Genomic DNA, 22332 nt, shown 5'->3' with positions numbered 1-22332 from the left:
AAATTGTAAAACATTTTAAATCGGTAGCTTATCTATCATGCATTTGAGTTCCCAGGTGGTTACTCTGGGAAGGACAGAGGGCAAATGCTTGCAAAGGCTTAAAGTGCCAAAATAAATACAACAGTGCTGGGGGAGAGGGTGGTATACCCTACCTGTTCCCAAATGACTTTGGATAACTCCTTCTTGTTCTGAAGAACCGACCAGATGAAGAGAGCTTGCAAGGGATGCCTTGTAATAGAAGATTCATCCTGGCAGGAAGTAAAGGCACTATCTGTTCAATGACCTTGGCTTTATTTTTTAAATCAAGTATATATTAGGTTACTAAACCTCGTAAACTTGGCTCCATGCTTTGTCCTCTCTGCACTGTTGCCCAGCAACGTTAAGGCTGCTTTAAGTTGTGCTGGAGAATGAACTGGCTCTCAGCTGCTCCCAAAATGGAAAACAATGGAAAGGCAACAGAAAATCATCTTTGCTCCCATGCTGCTCATACGCAGAGCGTGGCTCAGTCAGCCTCGAGGATATACACATGGATTCATAGGTAAATGCCATTTTTACAAGGAGATGAATGATAGGTGGAAACACCTCCATTCTATACATTTTAGTTAAGCCCTTAGTGTTGAACCAGACCTCTTACCATAAACTTGAAAATATTCTGATAATAACACCTTCCATTATTTTATTTCATTTTAATATAGCATGCATCCATTTATGACACTCAAAACGTATAGCCCTCCAATAAAATTATTACTGGACATTAACTGCCATGCAGCAAGTGTAACTCAGCAGAAAATGGGGAACAAAGTGTTGGTTGAAGATTTCAAAGCCAACTAGGGGATTTAAACAGACAACTCATATTAATTTTAATGGGAGTTGTGTGTCTGAATTCCCTAGCTAGTTTGGAAAGTCTCAGCATTGGGTTTTATACTTTCACAGAGCGTAAGGCCAGAAGGGACCATTAGATCATCTCTCTGTGATTAAGTTTCACCCCATTTCCCCTACATTTAACTCAATAACTCAGGTTAAAAGAAAGAAAATCAGTCCCCAGGAGACTAAGCATCTGGCGTGCCACAGGCAGAGAAGAGGAGGGACCAAGATACCACCAGTGTCTTGGGCCCGCTGCAAAGACAGGCAATTGTTTAGGTGAGCTATGTCCAGATGATCCCAGCAGGCAATCCACGAGGAAAGCAAAAACACCCAAAGTCCCTGCCATTAATTCCTTGCCAAGTCCAAGTCTGGTGATCAGTTTGACCCTTAGCATGTGGGCAAGACCCACCAGCCAGGGTATGTCTACACTGCAAAAACATGAGGGTATGTCTACACTGCAAAAAAAAAAAAACACTAACCCATGGCAGTGAGTCTCAGAACCTGTGTCAACTGACTTGGGCTTGCAGTAGAGAGCTAAAAATAGCAGTGTAGACATTCCCACTTGGGCTGGAGCCCGGACTCAGACCCGGTGATGAGAGTGGGAATGTGGGCATGAGCCTCACAAGCCCAAGTCAGTTGACCTGCGCTCTGAGATTCGCTGCCACAGTGTGCTGAAGAGGGTTTGCAGTGTAGACATACCTTGAAAAAGAAAATTCTCTATACCACCCCACCTGGTGTTTGTATCCAGCTGCGGCCAATCCCTGTTGCTTTCAGAGGAAGGTGACCAAAACCCAGCTGGCCAAATGTGCATCAGGGAAAAAAATTCCTTCCTGATCCATGCAGGTGACCGGCTAAAGCCCTGAAGCATGAGATTTGACTATAGTCATTATCTTAATGCAGAGCAGCAGGGCAATGGAGAGGTTCTTGTTCTCTCCATGGCTCATGAAGGAAGATAATGTACAGGGAATCAGATTCACAAATTCTAATGCCAGAAGGGGACCATCCAGTCCAATTATCCTTCATGCACAGGCCTTGGAAATTTGGAAGTTCCAGTTCTGTAATTCAGATCTGGATTAAAGGCCTGATCCTGCCCTATTGAAAGCAATGGAGAGTTTGGTGGTACATGGCAATAGAAGTAGGAGTAGGCAGACCCAAAAGTAGCATGGGACCCAAGGGGCTAGAAAGATGCTCTTGAAGTATTGAGTTAAGTTGTCTGGACAAGCTGGTCTCTTGTGAAATGTCATGTTTTCTAACTTTTTCTTCCCAGTAACATAAAAAACAATTTCCGTTTCCTTCACTGAGCCATTTTCAATTGAAAGCTCTATCATCCACAATGATATGGATTGGGGTTCTTTATAGGCCTTAATTAGAACATATTTTCAATCTGCTCTGAGATAATCACAATATGGAACCATGACCCTCACACAAAAGACTCACTTATTCTTCTAGCACTTGAGCAATGCAAAGATCCACGCCGTAGATTAACATGTGAAATGCATCAGTACGTTCAAGGCCATTATACCCCGCACAATTTGTAGCACTTCTTAAACAACTGAAATGCAAATTCATTACTGCTATAATGGCAATAGGGAAGACAATTCTTTTCCTAATAAGGAACACATGGTTACTTACCAACAGCCGTATTTCTGTCTCATCCTTGCCGTTCTTATCCTCTTTTTTAATGCTTCTTCGGAAGTCCTCAACCATCTTCCACACAAATGTGAGGAGTGCATCATTGTAGGAGTTCTTAGCAATCTGCAGGTTCTTAAACACCAGGCTGCTAAAGTTGTTGGAAAAGAGCTCTGTAAGGACCTCCTTGCTGAGAAACTTCCTCAGGTTTAAGCCATTCTCCAGAAAGAGGCGAACAAATTTGGGCCGGTCCTTGATAAGAGCTATAAACATGACATCCTGAAGGTCTGCAGACTACGGAGAAAATGAGGGGAAAGCCCAGGTTTATCATAAGGCCAGCTGTGGATGGCTGAGCAGAGTTCATTGTCCCCTACCCATCTGCTGTTGCTCACATGTTTTGTTACAGATAAATATTGGTCATATTTTGCCTTTGCTCCACATTTCCTTCATAATCCAGCCATGGCTGTGGTTTGGGAAGTGAGTGAAATAAGCATACTTAGCTATTCCATGTATAGGCTTCAGCAAGAATTTCCAGATTAAAATGTGTTAACATTGTAAAAACAAACACACATTGCTACCCCCAGCAAGATTCTACTTTAAGCATCACTCCCACCCCATAAACACTGGCAAGGCAGAGCAGAACAAGGCTTCTTATTCCACAGTCTTAATGATGTTTCAGATTAACAGTTGACTAACAACCACGTCTACGCTTTGGATATTTTTCTTCTTTCTTATACATACATTTATGCCCATGAAAGCTGTTGGACTGACACACCCTGAATATGAAGCATGGTATTTGGCCATAGAATAGGTTTTGACAACACTGCCAGCGGCAGAGCTACCCTCTGCACTCTGCCCCCAAAATGCCCAAATCTGACCCTAGAGGGCCCACTTCTAGAAAAGGTGGTTCAGTCTCTGGATTCTTTCAAGCCTTGACCTCTGCCCACAGAGCAAAAAAATAATATTAATCATCAGCTAACATAACCACCACCATTGTGGCTGACAAGGAACTGGAGTGTGACCATCAGTTTCCAAGCCATCGAGTAACCTACCTGAAGTAATGGTAAATTTCAAACCCAGGTAAGCTGTGACTTTGCAGTGCCACCATAGCAATTGCTTTGCCATGTTAGAATACCTGATAGGTTAGTGTATTTTAAGCCCATACCTTCTGCTCACATCAGAATGAGCTGGAATTGAATTGTTATTTACAAATATCAGAATAGCGGTGCCTACATAAATGGTGCATGTAAGAATTTCACTCCTGGTCTCCCCCAACCCCACTAGTTGTGCCAAGGTGCAATATTTGACTACCTCCCAGCGTCGGTCATTGGTGAAGATCTCATCGCTGGCCAGGTCCAATTGGTTCCACTCCAGCAGCAGCTTCAGCTGCCCATTCCAGTTATCTTTGTCCTGTTCATTGGTACTGAAAGCTGGAGGAGGAAGAGTCAGCTAAGTAAGGACTAGAAATTGGAGAGCGCCTTGGCTTATATTCTACCATCCCCAACTCTCTCCCCATCCCAGCCACAAAAGAAGCCTCTGTTGTCTTTTTGTAATGCTCGCTTATAGCTTTAACAGGGCTTCAGAGGTTGTGCACATTTTAAAACACACGTACCTATGTGGTATGTATGGACTGAACTGCACTTAAAATAAACACAGATTGCATTACCTGAAGGCAGATTGTCTATGTAACTCCCCAGAGGGAGCCTGTGACCCTAAGAGCATCCCAATGCCAGAGGCTCACTAATATCAGGTAGTGAGTTTCAGAGGGCCTGACCAGTTCAGTGTGCCCCAATTCATTTATGTCAATCTGTATCTAATAAGTGTCATGTAAAATAGCATTGGAAAACCAATGATACACACTGACCATTAATATTCTTGTGTTGTCTATGTAGGGTAAACTCTCAAAGGACTGAACAAATGTCAAGGAAATATGGGACTAAATGTGTTTGAACCAGAAAAGTCTGGGGAGTGGGCAAACTGGTTTTTTTTTTCCAGACAAAGGAAAGGATTGCACCTCTACCCAGGTGCAATCACAGACAACTGGCAATCATAGTCAAGCGGCCATTCATGGCATATCAGCACATGCAGGACCAATCAATCTGCATTACAGAAAGCATCAGCAGGGAAGAAACCAGCACAGAACCTTCTCCATTGACTCCATGGCACCTTTCCTCACTGCGGGGGCACTGGACTTTGAGAAGGGCACATTTCAAAAGTTCAGTTGTCTATGGAAGAGAGGGGCAAAGAACCCCAAGTTATTTTACATCTAATACATAAAAGGAACCAAGCACCTTGCAGGAGATCCTGACTATGGGGGTGGTCAGATCATCTTGATGATAGGAAGCAAGGTAAGAATCTTAACTGGAAGCAAGGCTGTTGTTTCGTTAAGTCTTAGTCACTAGAAAATATTTTTCATTTTTAATCATTTCTGACTTTAGCGCTTATACTTGACCTCACTTAAAATTCCCCTTTTTTGATTAAATAAACTTGTTTTGTTGTTATTTTAAATCAACCCAGGACTATGTTTGACCTGAAGTGACAATTAGCTCCAGGTAAAGCAACAAGCTGCTGTGCTTTTGTCTCTTGAGAGCAGCAATGGACCTCAGTACTCCGAGTGGTTTAGGAGAGGGAACATTTCAGGGCAGATGGTTTTGGGGAAATTCGGGACCGGGAGTGTACTGGGGGTCACAAAGTCGTAACCGAGGCTGGTGGAGACCCAGGGAGGGGCCGTTGTAGGCAGGCTGCTGGGATCAGTACTGAACCAGAGCTGCACAGCAGGCAGACACACGCTCAGGGAACTGCATGCTTGTCTGCTGGCTGTTGGTGTCTGGGCTCTGAACAATAGCAGCAGGGCGTTTAAGAGTTACAGGGCAGGCAGCGACACAACCTCTCACTGATCTGGACTGCATCCCGGAATGTGTCCCCTGCCTGCCCACATGTAATGGGGGAGTGCTGCCTCTCTGGCACAGTCCCGCACCCAGTAACCCAAGCAAATTCCTCCATGGGTGCTCCACGCAGAAAGAGCTGCCCAGAGTTTGGGAGGGGAAGTAGGAAGGGAGAAGGGGAGCAACCATGCCTTGGGGCACCAACCCACCAGATGAGTTAATATCTCTGGTTCCCCTCTCTGGTTGCTACTAAGCAGTGAGTGACCACAGTCCGCTCAGTGGAGTCAAAACCTTTCCAGAGCCACCCTGATGGGACTGGTAGCAGGAAGTATGGGGGGAAACCTGATATGGGGCCCCATTCTCCATTCACAGGTGTAAAATCAATAGAGTTTAACTTATACACTAGTGGGACTGTGAGGAGAATCTGGCCCCGGCACAACTCACTGCAGTGATTAAATGGAATTTGCAAGTAAGAAGGATCAGGTAGCATTAGTGAGATGAACTATTAATTGGCCATCACTTCATTGCTGACCGTCAATCAAAGTTCTCTCTCACCCAGTGCTCTCAAACCTTTTTATTATGAGTTTTACACCACAAGCTGCTGAGTAATCCATCTACTACAGTATAATTGGAGAAACCCCTTTTGTATTGGTTTTCAGTCATTTCCTAATCTGTAGAAAATACTCCATATTATGTCGAAGTCAACATTTTAGAGGGTCTAATAGCTTAGTATTTGAAGTGGGCTTCCCTCTCCACACTGGAATTACCAGTCCTGAGTTACTCCAATACTTTGACTTGCTTCAGTAAGAGTATGGAACCACATTCTCTTCTTCTACAGCCATACAACTGCCAGGAGAGGGTACCAATCTAGGATGGGGCAAGGGGATAGTCTCCTGTTCTCAGTGCTTGTTTCTCATATGCAGGGTGCACTCGCCATGTCCCCATGAATTTAACTCCCATTAACATCAATGGCAGTCCAAACTGGGACTTCCTTTAGGTGCCTTTGAAAATTCCACCCTCCACGGAGATAGTCCAGCAGATAAGAATCATGACAGGATGGGGAGACAGACTTGTCCAGGGAATTGAACCCAAATAGCCAGCTTCCTAGGCTAGTGCCCTAGCCATGGGGCAATCCTTGTACCTAAGAGCAAAATGAAATGAAAGCCAATGGGCGAGAGCTCAGTGCTCACCTTTATACAGAGCAAACGAAATGGCATTGCTCACGATTTCATCTCCAGCTTCTTCTATTTTAATAACAGTTAGCAGATGAGGGTTTTCCAGGATTTCTTTGATCTACAAAAAAAGAACAGTACAATGCTAAAGCTCTCTCAGGACTTTGTGGGTTATCTGCTCATGTCCCTTTGGGAATGTCCCATCATACAGTATTATTCACAGAGCTGTTTATCATAAGTCGTCTCCCTAAACATAGTTAAAACAAACTATAAAATGAGAATTCCAGCAATGAAGTTCTAATAAACTCACAGTAGTACAAATTAAAAACAGTAAGATTAATGATCCTTTAACGTACGGCAATTTCTCGTCATTCCCTTCCGCCCCCGCCCCCAACACAGAAAATGATGACCAATTAGGCAATTCTCACTAAATTAAAAACTAACAAGGAATAAATCTCAGATACCGTGGTAATGCCAATGCCCAAACATCTAGAAGTTTATATGTTAAGGAAAAGTTTATTCTGGCCACTTTGCCCTAGTCTAAAAACAGAGCTTATGTTCTCATAGCAACACACTTTATGAAATTTCCTTCTTTCTGGCAAGTTAGAAATCTGAGAGACTGTAAGGAATTTGTGTTTACACTTTCAGCCTCTGAATGAACCCAAAGAAGCAGAGTCATGTGAAATAAAGTAGAAATGAACCAAAACCACAAAACGCGGATCCAGAACTTGACTGCAAATGTCTTCCAATTCAGTTTGGATTCCAGGCTTTGGTTCATCCAACTATAAATATACAGGGCCAGATGTGAAATAAAGATCCATATCTAGATTGAACTTTCAGACAACCCCAATGTTCAGTTCTATTTGGGAGTTTTGAATCATGGATCATGCTTTTTAGATATGTGAAGTAAGGTTCATGTTTGGTTTTAGGCCAAAGGTGCAGTTTTGTTTCTGACCTGTGGGGTGGATACCACATCACTGTTAAAAGACTGTAATTTCACTCCAGCTATTAAGAATCCAGCAGCCTATCAGTTCTTTCACTTCTCAGCATAGCCATGAGCTGGGTTCAAGAATAAATTCCTACCTCTGCCATCTCTGGGATAGTATTGCATAATGTGGTGCATTATAAAAGGTTTAAACCTTCCTTTAATAGCAACCAATATTTGATGTTTTAAAGACGATACTGCACAAGACGGGCAGTTGGTTTGCTCCATCATCTTGTGATATGCATAAGCCATGCAGAACAACCACCTTGTGTTGCAGTCTAGATAGAGAGATTTATTCCCCCCATCATGGCATTCCCAGAAGGGCACAGAATTGCAAATGATACACAATAGTCATTGCAAGAGTGCAATGGAGAAGTTTGGTTGCTTGACTCTGACGCCTAGATTTGTAAAGATTATGTTAAAGAACATTAAAAAAAATAAAATAAAATCATGATGAAAATGAAGCTACGAAGCAAAAAATAATCAAAAAGAGTACAGAAAGTAATGGCACATTTTCCGTAAACTTAACATTAGGAATTTTAACAGATGTTCTAACGAGCAATCATTCCCCCAGAGATGATCACAGCCATAAAATAATTGACCAACTGAAAGATAAGGAGACCCTAGGATGAAGCACTGGGAAAAGAAATTGAGAAAGCCAATTACCACATGATAATGGGTCCTTGAGTGAGTGCTATTATGCACTGCATTTCTAAAAATAACTAAACATTAAGGTTTTCATCAACTCAGTTTTTCCTACCACTATTAAAGAGGGTAGAAACACAGCTGAAACAGCTCAGCCTGCTGGTTAGGTGGCAAGGGAATCAGATTTTTATCCTGAGCACGCCAACATCTCCAAGCTGGCAGTACTGCAGACACAGCACTTTCAGGCATCATGGCAGGAAGGCATAAGCCACGTAAACCACCCATAGTGATGTCTAGTGTCCTGAGGCTCTCTCTCTTGTGTTAAAGTAGCAAGGGAAAAGCAAATCTGCTGGGAAAAGACAACATTAATTTTTTATCTGCACCCAATGAACAGTAATAGTGAGCTTATACGTCACTGCAGGAGATGGGTGTCTGTGGTGTACTGCTGTGATGAAAGAGTGGCCAGTGTGCGTACAAACTTAGTATTGCTAGCTTCAGCCCAGTCTAGAAGGGGAAGGGGGAACTTGTCCATGGCATTGTTAAGCCTGAAAGGAGGGGAAAATAAGTGAAGAAACTTGAGCAATGTTATACATTTAACATAGTAAGCTTGTTGCCATAAGAAAACTATGGAAAAAGAACAGAATGATATTGTGTCAGCTCAGAGACATTCAGTAGTTATAATGCTTGTTTAGTGAATGGTTGTGTCAGTCAACCCAGACACCAGCATTTTTCTTCTTTACAAAGCTTACATAGGAGCTGCCCTGCTCATCAGATCAAAGGTTCCAAGGCCAGAAGGGACCATTGTGATCATCTAGTCTGACCTCCTGTATAATACAGGCCAGAGACCTGCCCCCACAGTCATTCCTAGAGCAGAACTTTCAGAAAAAAAATCTAATCCTGATTTAAAAGTGGTCAGTGATGAAGAATCCACCATGGCCCTTGGTAAGTTGTTCTGATGGTTAATTATTCTCATTGTTAAAAATGCATGCCTTATTTCCAGTCTGAATTTGTCCAGCTTCAAATTCCTTTCTCTGCTAGACTGGAGAACCCACTGTTAAATGTTTGTTCCCCATGTAGGTACTTCTAGACTGTGATTGAGTCACCCCTTAACCTTCACTTTGTTAAACTAAACAGATTGAGCTCTTTGAGTCTATCACTATAAGGCTGTTTTCTCATCCTTTAATCATTCCCGTGTCTCTTCTCTGAATCTTCTCCAATTTATCAACATCCTTCATGAATTGTGGGCACCAGAACTGGACACAGGATTCCAGCAGCGGTCACACTAGTGCCAAATACAGAAGTAAAATAACCTCTCTGCTTCTACTCGAGATTCCCATCTTGATACATCCCAGGATCATAGCATCATATTGGGAGTACATGTTCAGCTGATTATCCACCTCTCTCCCAAATCTCACTACTTCCCAGGATAGAGTCTCCTATCATCTAAGGATGGCCTACATTCTTTGTTTCTAGATCTCTATATTTCCATTTAGCTGTGTTAAAACATGATTGCTTGCTTGTGCCCAGTTCACCAAGCAATCCAGGTCACTCTGAACCACTGACCTGTCCAGTTCATTTTCATTCCCCCAATTTGTGTCATCTGTAAACTTTATCAGTGATGATGTTATGTTTTCCTCCATGTCATTAATAAAAATTTTAAATAGCGCAGGGCCAAAAACCAATCCTTGTGGAACTGTACTGGAAACAAGCCCGCTTGATGATGATTCCCTGTGTACAGTTACATTTTTAGACCTATCAGTTAGCCTATCAGTGATTCCTCTAGTCCAGTATCCTACCACGAAAAGCAGCTAGTAGCTGACACTTTAGATGAAGGTGTAAGGAATCATGTAGTAAGTAGTTATGGGATAACCTGCCCTTAGTTGAAGTTTCTTCCTAACATCCATTGGCTTGAGCCCTGAAGCATGGGGGTTTACATCCTTCTTTAAGCACCTTGGTATTTTACATTTTAATCCTCATTATAGTAACCCTTGGTGTTCTTGTTATTCAGGTAAACATCCCATCTTTTTAAAACCCCTGCTAAGCTCTTGGCCTCAAAGGTATCTTGTGGCAAGGAGTTGCACAGGCTAAATGTGCACTGTGAGAGAAAATGTTTTCGTATTTGTTATAGGAAAGCTCTTTAAATGTTTAAAATACTTTAGTGCTTAACTGTAGCCCTTTCCCCGCTGGTCCCCCTTGTGACAGGTTCGGTCACAGAGACTCCCCTCGAGACTGTCACTTGATGATCTGGAATACCACAGAGAACAACCCTCCTGCCAGTACAGGTGCCCCTCCACTCCTGTCTTGCTGAGTTAGACTCTCAGTCAGCTCCAGCACAGACCAAGAGGTTGGGACATGCCTCTCTGCAGTTCACTGAAACGGAGATTCACTCAGCCCAGGGGCTTCTCAGTTAACAGGGACTTTCCCAGCCCAGTGTTCAGCCTTTCTGGGAGTCTGAACTCCAAATAAATCCGTTTTACTGTGTATAAAGCTTATACAGGGTAAATTTGTAAATTGTTCGCCCTCTATATCACTGATAGAGAGATATGCATAGGTGTTTTCTCCCACAGGTATTAACCACTTACTCTGGGTTTATTAATAAACAAAAGTGATTTTATTAAGTATAAAAAGTAGGATTTAAGTGGCTTCAAGTAATAACAGCCAGAACAAAATAAGTCACAAAGCAAAATAAAACAAAACACGCAAGTCTAAGCCTAATACATTAAGAAACTTATTACAGGGAATATCTCACCCTCAAAGAGGTTCCAATAAGCTTCTTTCACATACTAGACTCCTTCCTAGTATGGGCCCAATCCTTTCCCCTGGTTAGTTAGTTCCAGCAGACATCTCAGCTGGTAAGCAGGGGTTTTCTCATGACTGGCAGCCCCCTTTGTCCTGCTCCACCCCCTTTTATGGCTTTGGCACAAGACGGGAATCTTTTGTCTCTCTGGGTCCCCACCCCTCCTTCTAAATGGAAAAGTACCAGATTTAAGATGGGTTTCATTATCTGGTGACATGGTCCCATGTCACTGTAAGATCCCTAGTCTCCATTCTTCCTGGGTTGGCCCATGTACACAGGAAGGCTGGCAGGTAAATAAACCATGTACAACCAATTGTCCAAGTCAATGGGAGCCATCAAGATTCTAAACCACCATTAACGGCCCACACTTTGCATAATTACAATAGGACCTCAGAGTTATACTTCATATTTCTAGCTTCAGATACAAGAATGATACACGCATACAGATAGGAGGAACATATTCAGTAGTTTATAACCTTTGTTATGATACCTTACAAGAGACCTTTTGCATGAAGCATATTCCAGTTACATCACATTCATAAGCCTGCTTCCATACAGCATGTGGAGTGCACCGTCACACCCCGCTCCTTTCTGTCTCATCAACACTATGGCAAAGCACCTACCCATCTGATCCAGCTTTCAGTCTCCTCTTCCGTGAGTCTCGAAACAGTGTGAGGCAGGTATCGGAGCAGCCTCTCCTTGACAGATGAAGAGGCTAAAGTGCCTTCTGCCTCCACTAAGCTCGCTATTACATCAGCAATCTGGCCTGAGCCCTCCACTGCTATGCAGGGAATTTTACTCTTGATGGCAACATTGATAGCCTAGGAAAATACAGCAGAGAGGGAGAGAGATAACAGTCATTAATAAAGGTTCAGGCTATTTGAAGTCTACTGTTCAGTAACCAAGTGAACAATTTTTGGTATGGCTTGTGTGCAGGCACTGAAGAATTCCCCAGCTCCAGCCAATATTTTCACTATTACCAGCGAGGGACATTACAATGCCAGTTCTTTACAATGGCCTCTAATTTAGTGGTTCTCAAACTTTCACACAGCAAGCCTATGAGTGCGACCCCCGTTAGAAATTAAAAACACTTTTTTATATATTTAACACCATTATAAATGCTGGATGCAAAGCAGAGTTTGGGGTGGAGGCTGACAGCTTGCAACTCCCCCGCCGCCCTGCATGTAATAAACTCGCAACCCCCTGAGGGGTCCCAACCCCCAGTTTGAGAACCCCTGCTCTAATTCAATCAGAGCAGAGGGCCATGGAGAGTTGCATGGGTGCTCAGGGACAAAAAGCATAGTGGGGCGAATGTCAGAGTAAATAAAGAAAGCAGGAAAAGTAGGAGGAAATTGCACAAAAGAGAAGGCATTTCCAAGATTGGACAATGCTGCCTCCTGAGAAATGACCTGAAAGTTCTCCTTGCCGGCTTTATGGGTATCACTCTTGTTCAAGAGAAGCACCAGTAGTGTAGCGGGCTCTGGTCTATTTGCTGAAGGTGTGGGAACTAGACCCTTACATCCACACAGGATTACTGTAAATATCAGGTTATATTATTAAGATTGTATTTTTATTAATTGCACACAATGCACCTAATAATTTTTGTTAAATATCACAGAAGTGCTTTACTCAGATAGTTGCTCAATTGAGTTAGAAAAATTACCCTTTCATCTAACCAGACATTAGAATGAGGACACATCAGCCCTATGTCGTAAAGAGCATATACAAGTCTATTAGTTAATACTCAGCAGGTGGCTTTAGTTTAGTTTGCCATTAGCAACAGAAGTTTATCCAGTGGAACCCTATTCTTACTGAATGTTAATGAGAGAGGAGAAATAAAGGCACGTGACCACAGAGCAGAGAGAACGTCCACCAATGATCTGAAAATACTTGGGGGAAAAGGCAGATTTATTGAACAAAAACTACTCTTGAGCAGTCAAACACAAGCACATAGTATGCCTTCCAATTGGACAATGGATATATGACATAAGCAGCTTGCTTTCTATGCCAGTTGGACCAAGGATCTTTTCCTGTGTGGGGCATAGCGAACGTTAAAATAAGGAAGGAGCCTGAAAGATTTCCAATTGTATTCTGCTTAAACTGAAGCCAACGATCAGAAAAGAAACACACAAGCCTTGTGTATGGCCACCTCTCAGATTCTGCCAATTGCTGACATCAGTAAGACCTATCAAGCATGACTATTCAGTTGGGGTCTCTTTTAGCAGGAGAAGTTGACAGCTTGGAAACTATTGCTATGCCTCCTTGGACTAAAACAAAGTTTTATCTGCTTCTGGAGATGATCACTCCAGCCATGAGCTGTAACAACTGAGACATAGAATCATAGAATCATAGAATATCAGGGTTGGAAGGGACCTCAGGAGATCATCTAGTCCAACCCCCTGCTCAAAGCAGGACCAATCCCCAGTTAAATCATCCCAGCCAGGGCTTTGTCAAGCCTGACCTTAAAAATATCTAAGGAAGGAGATTCCACCACCTCCCTAGGTAATGCATTCCAGTGTTTCACCACTCTCCTAGTGAAAAAGTTTTTCCTAATATTCAAGGAAAAACTTAGGTTACTTATATTTTGTTAAGAATACTAAACCTTAAACTCAGTACAATGTAGAACTCATTCTGTTTGCTTGAGTAATGGTTCTATATGATACATAAGGACATAAGTGATGGAGTCATGGCCAAAATTATTAACTTGGGTGCCTAAAACTTGGCACCTAAAACAACCTGAAGTTGATCTTAAAAATATTTGATTTGTGATGTTAAATGAATTGATATTGCTTTAGAAACAAAGAACAATTTTAACTATTAAAATTAAGATTGAGTGTATTGAAACAATTAAAAATCTATGTTAATTAATGCTACCAGATGCAAATACCTGTGGGTAAAGCCTACTTAATGCAAGCATATTAGAACATCATTCAATCAGTGACTCTGGGGACATACTTTAATATTTCGCAGTCTGTGTGTGGCATTGACAAATTGATTAATTAACATTGGTGAAGAAATTATACAGATGAATTTTAGTATTGATTTTGATGGGACTGTGATCATCAGTATAACATAAGTTTAATTGGCATGATACATTTATATATTAAAGTCATCTATCTCCGTGAGTGTTGGCAGCAACAAGATTGATAATCATTTCTAATCCTCTTCTGATGAGACAAGTACCAATCAGCTTTGATTATTTGTACTGGATTTACTGTATTTTATAAACACATCTTGAAAAGTTTGGGTTACAGCTGGACCTGACAAGAGTGTCAATAACTCAATTCATCTGCCTAGATAGCTTCTCTGGAACACAATCCAGCTCATTATAAATGGTCCATGCCATTCATGCAGCCCCAGACATGAGGTTATAGACTCACACATTTTAAGGCACTAGATCAATTCTATTATGTGTGACTGTAGCAATTCCCACTGTCACCAGCAGGCTTTGAAACCTGAACCTTCAGCACAGATTTCCACCACATGAATCACCAGAAGAGCCACAATATTGTACCAGATTTCCCCATGCAAACCTGTAGCCTCGGTATCCCCTCCTGGCACTGCATAGCACTACCCACAATGCCCTATAATTGGTGAGCCTCTGAGACACATTGGTTACACAGATATGGCAATTTCTTCCAATATCCTTGGAAACCTTATAGTATTAACTTTAAGTATCTTTGGAGTCCATTGTACTAAATGCAAAGGTAATGTACTATTGTGGACCGGGATTGTATGCTGGGGGAGATGTGATGTGAACCCAGGTGTGGCAGGGTGCTGAGCAGGAACTGCTGAGCCAGCCCTGTGTCACTCCAGCTCCAATTAAGGGAGGTAAATTGGACTTGGTTAGACCACCTGGCCTTAATTGGAGAAGCAGGGACAGCTGCTGCCTAATTAGGCTGGGGCTGTATAAAAGCCTCAAGGGAAGGAAGCCAGGGGTGAGCAGGCAGAAAGGGAAAAGGCAGGGAGTGGAAGCAGGGAGGTAGCTCCCCCACAGATGGTAAAGGTGGTGGGAGCACAACCTGTAAATAAACTGCACCGATGGTTACTGAATCCAGGGTCTCCGAGTGACTTTATCAGCCCAACGGGGCAAGAGCCAAGATAGCCCTGCAGCACCTTGTTACACCTGGGAAGTGTGATGAACTTCAAAGGACTGTACTGAGCGTGTCAGATAAGAATGGGATTTCAGATAATCTGTCAAGTGGTTTGCCTGGAGAATCTCTAGGGGAAATTTGCATTCACTTCCCCATCTCCAGTTATGCAAATTCCCAGCCTTTTGAAGCTATGCCTGAGAAGAGGTCCACACTCTACTGATAACCTGTTCAAAATCAAAGGCCCAAGCTGTATACAGGAAAGACTAAGTTCTTATAGGGGTACTAGTCCTGAGCTGAACTAGTAACCACAGAAGAACCCCTTGGTGAGGTGTTCAAGGACTGATTCCCACCACAGCCCTGGCGGGCGTTGGGGGTGGGGGGAGGGGGGTTGATCTCTAGTAAACTTATTAACACGTGTGTAGGTTCTTTTATTGTTTTCATATGTTTTCTCTGTAATGCTTTCACCTTAAGAATAACCCTGTTTGCTTAGAAAGAGCTGTGTGATAACTTGTTAACTGCTGGCCATTACAGCTGTTCATAGGCTCTGGAGAGAAAGCCAAGTGCTGACGTTGGCCTGATCAAGCAGTCTGGGTTGCTGGGAATATCACAGCAGAGGCAGGGAACTGTGCAGCCTGAAAAAAACCCAGTTGAGAGAGAGAGACCTGCATCTCCGCCCAAGAGAGGTGACTGCTGAGGGACATAGAGTGGGTGCCCTTGTGGACCATGATGGGGAAATACAGATGCAACTGCCCTGAATTGTGACAATTGGTATAGCCCAGAGCTGCAATTGCAGGGAATGTCCTGAATGGGATTGAGATGGAGCATGCCCAGTGCAGATAGAATCCTCATAGAATTTTGCTGTTAAACTCTAGACAGTCTCTACTGATAATGTGTGAACTAAGATTTTTCAAATTTCAGTGGATATTCACAGGAACAGCAAAAGGCACATCTAACACAAGTCCCTGCTCCGAAGCATAGGGCAGTACAGATTCTCAAATTAAAGGTCACCAGAGTTTGGTCTGGTTTTTTCTTCAGCCTCTTTCTCAGAAACAGCTTATCCATGTTGGCTGAAACTTCCTAAAACATTTCAGCCTGAGGCAGACATGTGGCATGGAAAATTTCAGCCCAAATTTGGAAAAGTTAAACACAATTGAAAATAGGGTCTAATAACGGGAAGTGTCAGGCAACCCTAATACTTTGCTTCCAGCCTCACCTAGAATACAGTTAAAATTGGGACAAGACACTTAATTTTTCTGTCTTATTTTCAGACTTACCTTCAAAGTTTCTTTCCCTCCTCCTTGGGTGAAACACACAATTGGAATCTTCCCACCATAATTAGAATCTGAAATATACCAAAGAAAAGGGAGAGGGTCTCACTTTGCAGTGTTGATGTATTTGAACAATTTTTATACTTCACAATAACCACTTATGCAGTGGTTTATTGGATTTAGCTTTGATAATATTTTAAACACAAATACTCGTATTCCTGGCTTTCAGCTGATTTAACCAAACTCTTTAAAAGTCATCTACTCCATTGTTACATGACCTTTAGTTATTCTCACTAACCCATTTTGCCTAATCTAGTGTCAGACATCAACACTGAGATGCAGTCTTCCCAGAAGTAACAAAGCAAGGCTAAAGTCTTAAGTAATTAGTATCACCAATGTACAGTGCTTAAAAAAAAATGACATGATTTTGATGGCGGGGGAGCTTATTTGCATGTTGGTTTCTGACCCTTTAGTATTCAGGTATATTGCCTAGCACCCAATAGGAGCAGAGAATGAATTGTACTTCAGAGGCCCAACACTACTCATGAGTCAGGTCAGATCACTCCTTGGTCAGGGCTGTGCACAATGGCACAATTGTGCTTTTACGATAGGTAGGGTTTGAGCTGTAAATTTAGATCTACAATTTTCACACACACAGGTTTGGGACTGCTTGAGTTCAAGGTTTTGAATTACTCTGGTATAGAGTGGGGGATACCTGAAACATTTGTATGTTAGCTCAGATTACAATCCCGACCGGAAATTGGGAGTGTCAGACTGTTTAGGCCTATGTCAAAGTCTGAGATTCTTTTCTAAATCTACCTACCACAATCCTGTGTTTGTACTATCTATACACAAAAATATATACCCGCACACACACATAGGATCATGGTAGGTAGATTTATACATTAGTAATTATTAAAGGAATAAATTAACCGAGAAGTTAGGCTGAAGGACCATTAACATGAATGTAAAATTTAATCATTAGAAAATCAAAATATAGCACCTAAAATTACATCTAAAGGGTTTAATGTAATAGGAGTTTCATATGTTAAACACTAGTTGATAACAAACAGCATATTTATTGAAATTAAAGCCATGTGATATGTTTGTGCAGTTTTACTGCCTGAGTGAATATATACTTAATAACACTAATGTATAATACTGATTTTATTTATTTCAAAATGATTCATGTAGTGGCTAATAATCAGCATCAGTTATTATTATTTATATTAACATAGTGGCTAGGAGCCCCAGTCATGGTTCCCACCGTGCCATGTGCTGTACAAAGTACCACACAATAAAGACCATAAACATCATAATAAACAAGAAGCAACAGTCGGCCTAAAACATACAGCTAGTGGAGTCCAGAGGTGTGACACAAGGGCAAATCCCAGATTCCTCAGGCAACCCTTCCCCCATCACACCAGCATCTGTCAAAAGGGATGAATTCCCAACACACAGAGAGTAAGGATAGAAAGCAACCTGGGCCCATCAGGTGATCTCCTCTAACACAGCAAGTGAAATTGCTTTGATTCCTGAACTGAAAGGAATGTTTATCCCATATAGTACTTGAAACCCACCTTACCCAGTAAATTGTGCTCTGTGGTGAACCTCAGATAGATTATTGCATGAGTATGTAAGCTCCTCTTATTTGTACCTTTAAGAAGCATGTTCTCCTTGAAATACGCACAAATCACCATGGGTCACATTGACGGTATACCGTCAGAAGCCTTCTTTGTTATTAGGCACATGAGCAAAAACACTTGTCATCCATAGCATGGCAACATGAGAAAACTTGTTTCCTCCCACAGTATGTTCTGTAGCATCAAGCCCTGTAGCACCTGAGCAGAATGATCTGAAGTTAGAGAACTGCACCAACCTGGGATAACACGTTCCGAAATGTATTTTTCTAACTGTGTCCGTAGCTTAGCCTCTATTGCTGGATGTCCATGGGTGCCGTTATCGACCAGCAATAGGTGGGTGTGGTTATTGTCCAGGCAATACAATGGGTCTCTCTTAAGGTCATCCATTATGTAGTGGGCTGAATAGTACCCCTAGAAACATCAGCAAAGGGTTTCCATTGAGATCGGAAGGGCATGGTGCATGCAGTACTTGAAATGGGGACACAGAAGGTCGGTGGGCATGACTATTGTTCTCTTATTTTCCAGATTTTAGCAGCATAAAAATTTCCAGACCAGGTCAGACCAAAGGTCCATCGAGCCCATGGCCAGCACCAGCTGCTTCAGAGAAAGTTGCAAGAGCACTCATAACTCAGTTATGGAATAACCTGTCCACAGAAGACATTCTTTCCTTCCCCCATGTGATGGGTTTGTGCCCAGGAGAGTGAGGGTTTACACCTCCTATAATTTCATTATATATCACGGAACTGTGGATGTTCTCATCACTCATATAGATGTCTGGTGATTTTTGAATCCTGCTAGGCCATGTTGAAAATTAACAATTCATTTCTCCTCTGTTTTAACCACTTTCTAATTTATGACCAACCTTTACTCCTCACCCCAAGACTTAATGCTACTTAGTGAGAGTTTTTGTCAATGGGTTTTCAAAAAAAACCCAAACAATCTATTGTCTCCTTTGTCTGCTATTTTGCTGTTATGCTCTAAGAAATCTAGCAGAGTGGACGTAGGATAAGACAAGCTGGTTTGTTCCTCCTCCTCTTCAGCTGAAATTTCTGCCTTTTACCGACATATGCAATAATACTGTTGCATTACAGATATTTCTGGTAGATACCCCAGTTCAATCCAAGCACTACTGAGTGCCTTTTTGCATTCCCCCAGACTCTAATGCTGCCGCAACTTTATATTCTTATGCCACAGCAACCAGTGGCTGCCGGAATAACCTCTTAAGATCACTAGCAGATGAATGAGTTAGAGCAGCCTAGCTTACCCAGGCACATGGCCAGCACCAGAAATGGGACAACACAAACGTGCACAAAGACACTTTTGGACCACCCACCTTGTTCCTGTGCGGAAGTGCAGCTCAGCTGGACGAGAGACTATATTGCCCCCTTCTCCTTTTTTGAATCCACCTGGCTGAGTCTAAGTGGCACATCTTTTCCAAAATCCAATGCACAATTTGTGAGTGCCATACATCTCATTTGTTGTTTAACCATTATCTTTAATAGGCAATGACTATTTTACAACACAGTGCAGCACAAGTTCTGTAGCAGGAAGAGTTTCTAATAGGACCTCACATCCAAATCAGCCACAGGCCAATGGCATCAGGCTCCACGCAGATAATGGTGTGGATGGAGAGCAGTGAGGCATTTACCGAGAGCAGACTGCGTTTAGTCAGAATATAACTCAGTTTTGCAGGGTTTTCACTGGCTTCCCATGACCCTATTGACAGCACTACATGTTCCTCACCTCAGTGTCGCTGCTTCTGATCAAACTATCCCGGTTGGAAATCATGCCCCAGGCTGCTATGCCGATAGCCACCACGTTCTCCTCTGAGCTCCTACTGATGGTGTTGTCTCTCACCACCTCTCCAATGTATTTCATCAGTCCATAGTGAGTGCCTCCTGTGAAAATCCAGGCCCCTGCAGATGGCAGGTACCAAATGAAATTTAGCTACAGACCTACCACTGTGCACAAAAATTGTTTTCTCTTTATAAATATGTGCGTGTGTCATCCCCAATTCTCCTCTGCCCTGCATCTCGTGTAGTCATGAAGGCCTGTGTTACGTGGGTGCAAGAAGCTGATGTGGTAGTACTGCGCACCAATGCAAGTGACAACACAAAAGGGCAAGGCAGTGGGGATTTTGGCCCTCGGGGTTGTTTACCTTCAAGACACTAAGCCAACACATTTATCCTCACTAGATCACAGGAGATATGTTAATTCCCATATGATACAGGAAGAAGAGATGTTAGGAGATTTACCCAAAGCTACAAAGGACACCCTTGTCAAAGCCAAGAATGGCTCTCCACCCAGTTCCCAAGTCATTAGGCTATACTTGTCTGAAGTGGACTAAACAGGCAACAACTAATAGAAAGCTCTGCCTCTCTGCTGAGTATTCACAGCTTCTTCTTCTCCGCCAGACTTATTTGGCAGAAGGCTAATATACCAGCCGACTGAAATATTCACCTCTCACTTCAGCTAAATCACAACTGCACTCGCTGAACCAAGTTCTTCACTTGCTTGAACAATTCTGACTTCAAAAAGGGGTTACACTAGATGTGAATTTGTATTAAAAAAACTTAGCCCAGGTTTTTTAATACAAATTATTATGATTTCTATTATCCTGCTCTATGTGCCAATGGCTACAACTGAATTCACAGGTATTAATTGCATAAATGATTGTAAAAGGCATGGGAACACTCAAAGTGGCATCAGAAAAGATAGACTTGCCCCAACATATATGCTAGTTTTTTCGCCAAATTAAGCCCACATTCATTTAACTAAAAGACTCTCATGGACTTCAATGGGACCAGGATTTGTGTCTTGATCCATATTCCCTGATAATCTATTTTCCTTTCCCTATATTAGTGTCTAACATCACAGTTTATCCACTATACTGACAAACCAAGAGATACCAGGCTAGCCCAATGGCAGAAAACATAAAAACCAGTAGCTTCAAGGCAGCCCAGATACCCCTTTTACCTTTGGACTGGGCAATGTAGATCAGCCTGCTGAATATCTTGCGCATCCGCGGCTTTAGGGCAAAGTTTTTTGCTCCCCCTGTGACTGAGATGACAAGGTTGGGATTTTTCAGGTGCCAGTGTTGAGTCATCAGGTCATAGAGCATTTCAGAGTCTGTGTCGTAGGACAACCGGATGTACTTCAATGAGAGAGGACACAATGCAGGGTTAGCAGCAATAAATGGCAACAGAGTAATTCCATTTGGTCTCAAAGCGATGGCCTGGTTCCCCACTCCCTTGCCCTCCATGCAGTCATTTATATCTAGACAAAATACAAAGCAGGTGTCAGCATGATTCCATTAGGTGACATTTGTCACCCGCATTGCACAGTAGTAAATGACCAAAGTGCAAAGCAATGGAGAATCAGGCCCAGTGTGTGTTTTCTAAACACTAATTTTATGGCCTGTATTTTCCCCACTCCTAGGACACCTGAATAGAGATGGGCTAAGTTTTTCAAACAAATTTATTCAAAAAATGCAGTTTCAGCCAACCTGAAACTATTGGTGAATTTGATCCAATTAGTTTTGGTTGGGAAAAAAGTTATTTTAAGGTCAGCTTCAGACAAAGGATGTGTTCCCCTTTCTCCGCCCTTATAACCTTTAGCCCAGTGGTTAGGGCACTTGCCTAGGATATGAGACCCGGGTTTGAGTCCCCACTCTGGATCAGGGACTTGAACTCACATCATGTCCCTGCCAGGTGAACATCCTAATCACCAGGCTGTAGGCTAGTCCAGGGTAGGTGGCTCCCAATCTCTCCTACTGAAGCTGTTCCACTTGTATCAATTCTTAAATATTTATTGGGCCAGAGAGAGAGAGAGAGAGCGAGCATGGCTCTCTGCATGGTGATTAAGGCTCTCACCTGGGAGGTAGCAGATGGGGATTCAGATCTTCTCTCTGCTTGTGATTTACCTGTGCATGAAGTCATCAGCTCTGAGGAAACTCCAACAGCATGTCTCCCCAGCAACATGGGCTACCACAAGCACAATCCCGTTCTCTGCTCTCTGCACTGGCTTTCCAAGGAAAACTCAGCCTTGTCTACACTAAAGGTAAAAGTCGATCTAAGCTACGCAATTTGAGTTACTTGAATAGTGTAACTCAAATCGACATAGCTTAGATCTACTGACCTCAAGGTCCACGCTATGCGACATCGACAGGAGACGCTCTCCCATCAACTCCCCTTATTCTTCTTGAGCAGGTGGAGTACAGGAGTCTACGGGAGAGCGATCGGTGGTCGATTTAGTGGGTCTTCACTAGACACACTAAATTGACTGCCGATGCATCGATTGCCAGAGTGTCGATCCTCCAGTAAGTGTAGACAAGCCCTAAGTCACCTGCAT

At 42.6% G+C, this 22332-nt stretch overlaps 1 protein-coding gene across 1 annotated transcript in view; it reads right to left on the bottom strand.

Annotated features, from left to right (window-relative positions):
• TRPM8 (transient receptor potential cation channel subfamily M member 8) overlaps positions 1-22332 on the bottom strand; it is a 91342-nt gene that overhangs the window by 45806 nt on the left and 23204 nt on the right. Inside the window, exons 4-12 of the mRNA XM_037913007.2 lie at positions 20959-21136; positions 19726-19898; positions 18219-18393; positions 16346-16413; positions 11601-11798; positions 6569-6671; positions 3805-3923; positions 2497-2787; positions 153-248 (exon numbers count right to left, since the gene is read on the bottom strand). Of these exons, the coding sequence (XP_037768935.2) occupies positions 153-248; positions 2497-2787; positions 3805-3923; positions 6569-6671; positions 11601-11798; positions 16346-16413; positions 18219-18393; positions 19726-19898; positions 20959-21136 (1401 nt within the window). The remainder of the gene's footprint in view (positions 1-152; positions 249-2496; positions 2788-3804; positions 3924-6568; positions 6672-11600; positions 11799-16345; positions 16414-18218; positions 18394-19725; positions 19899-20958; positions 21137-22332) is intronic.

The sequence above is a fragment of the Chelonia mydas genome, chromosome 11 (genome assembly GCF_015237465.2).
Source record: "Chelonia mydas isolate rCheMyd1 chromosome 11, rCheMyd1.pri.v2, whole genome shotgun sequence".
In the NCBI taxonomy this organism is placed as follows: Eukaryota; Metazoa; Chordata; order Testudines; family Cheloniidae; genus Chelonia; species Chelonia mydas.
The sequence above is the reverse complement of the archived record's forward strand: the minus strand, read 5'-3'. Positions and strand labels throughout refer to the sequence as shown.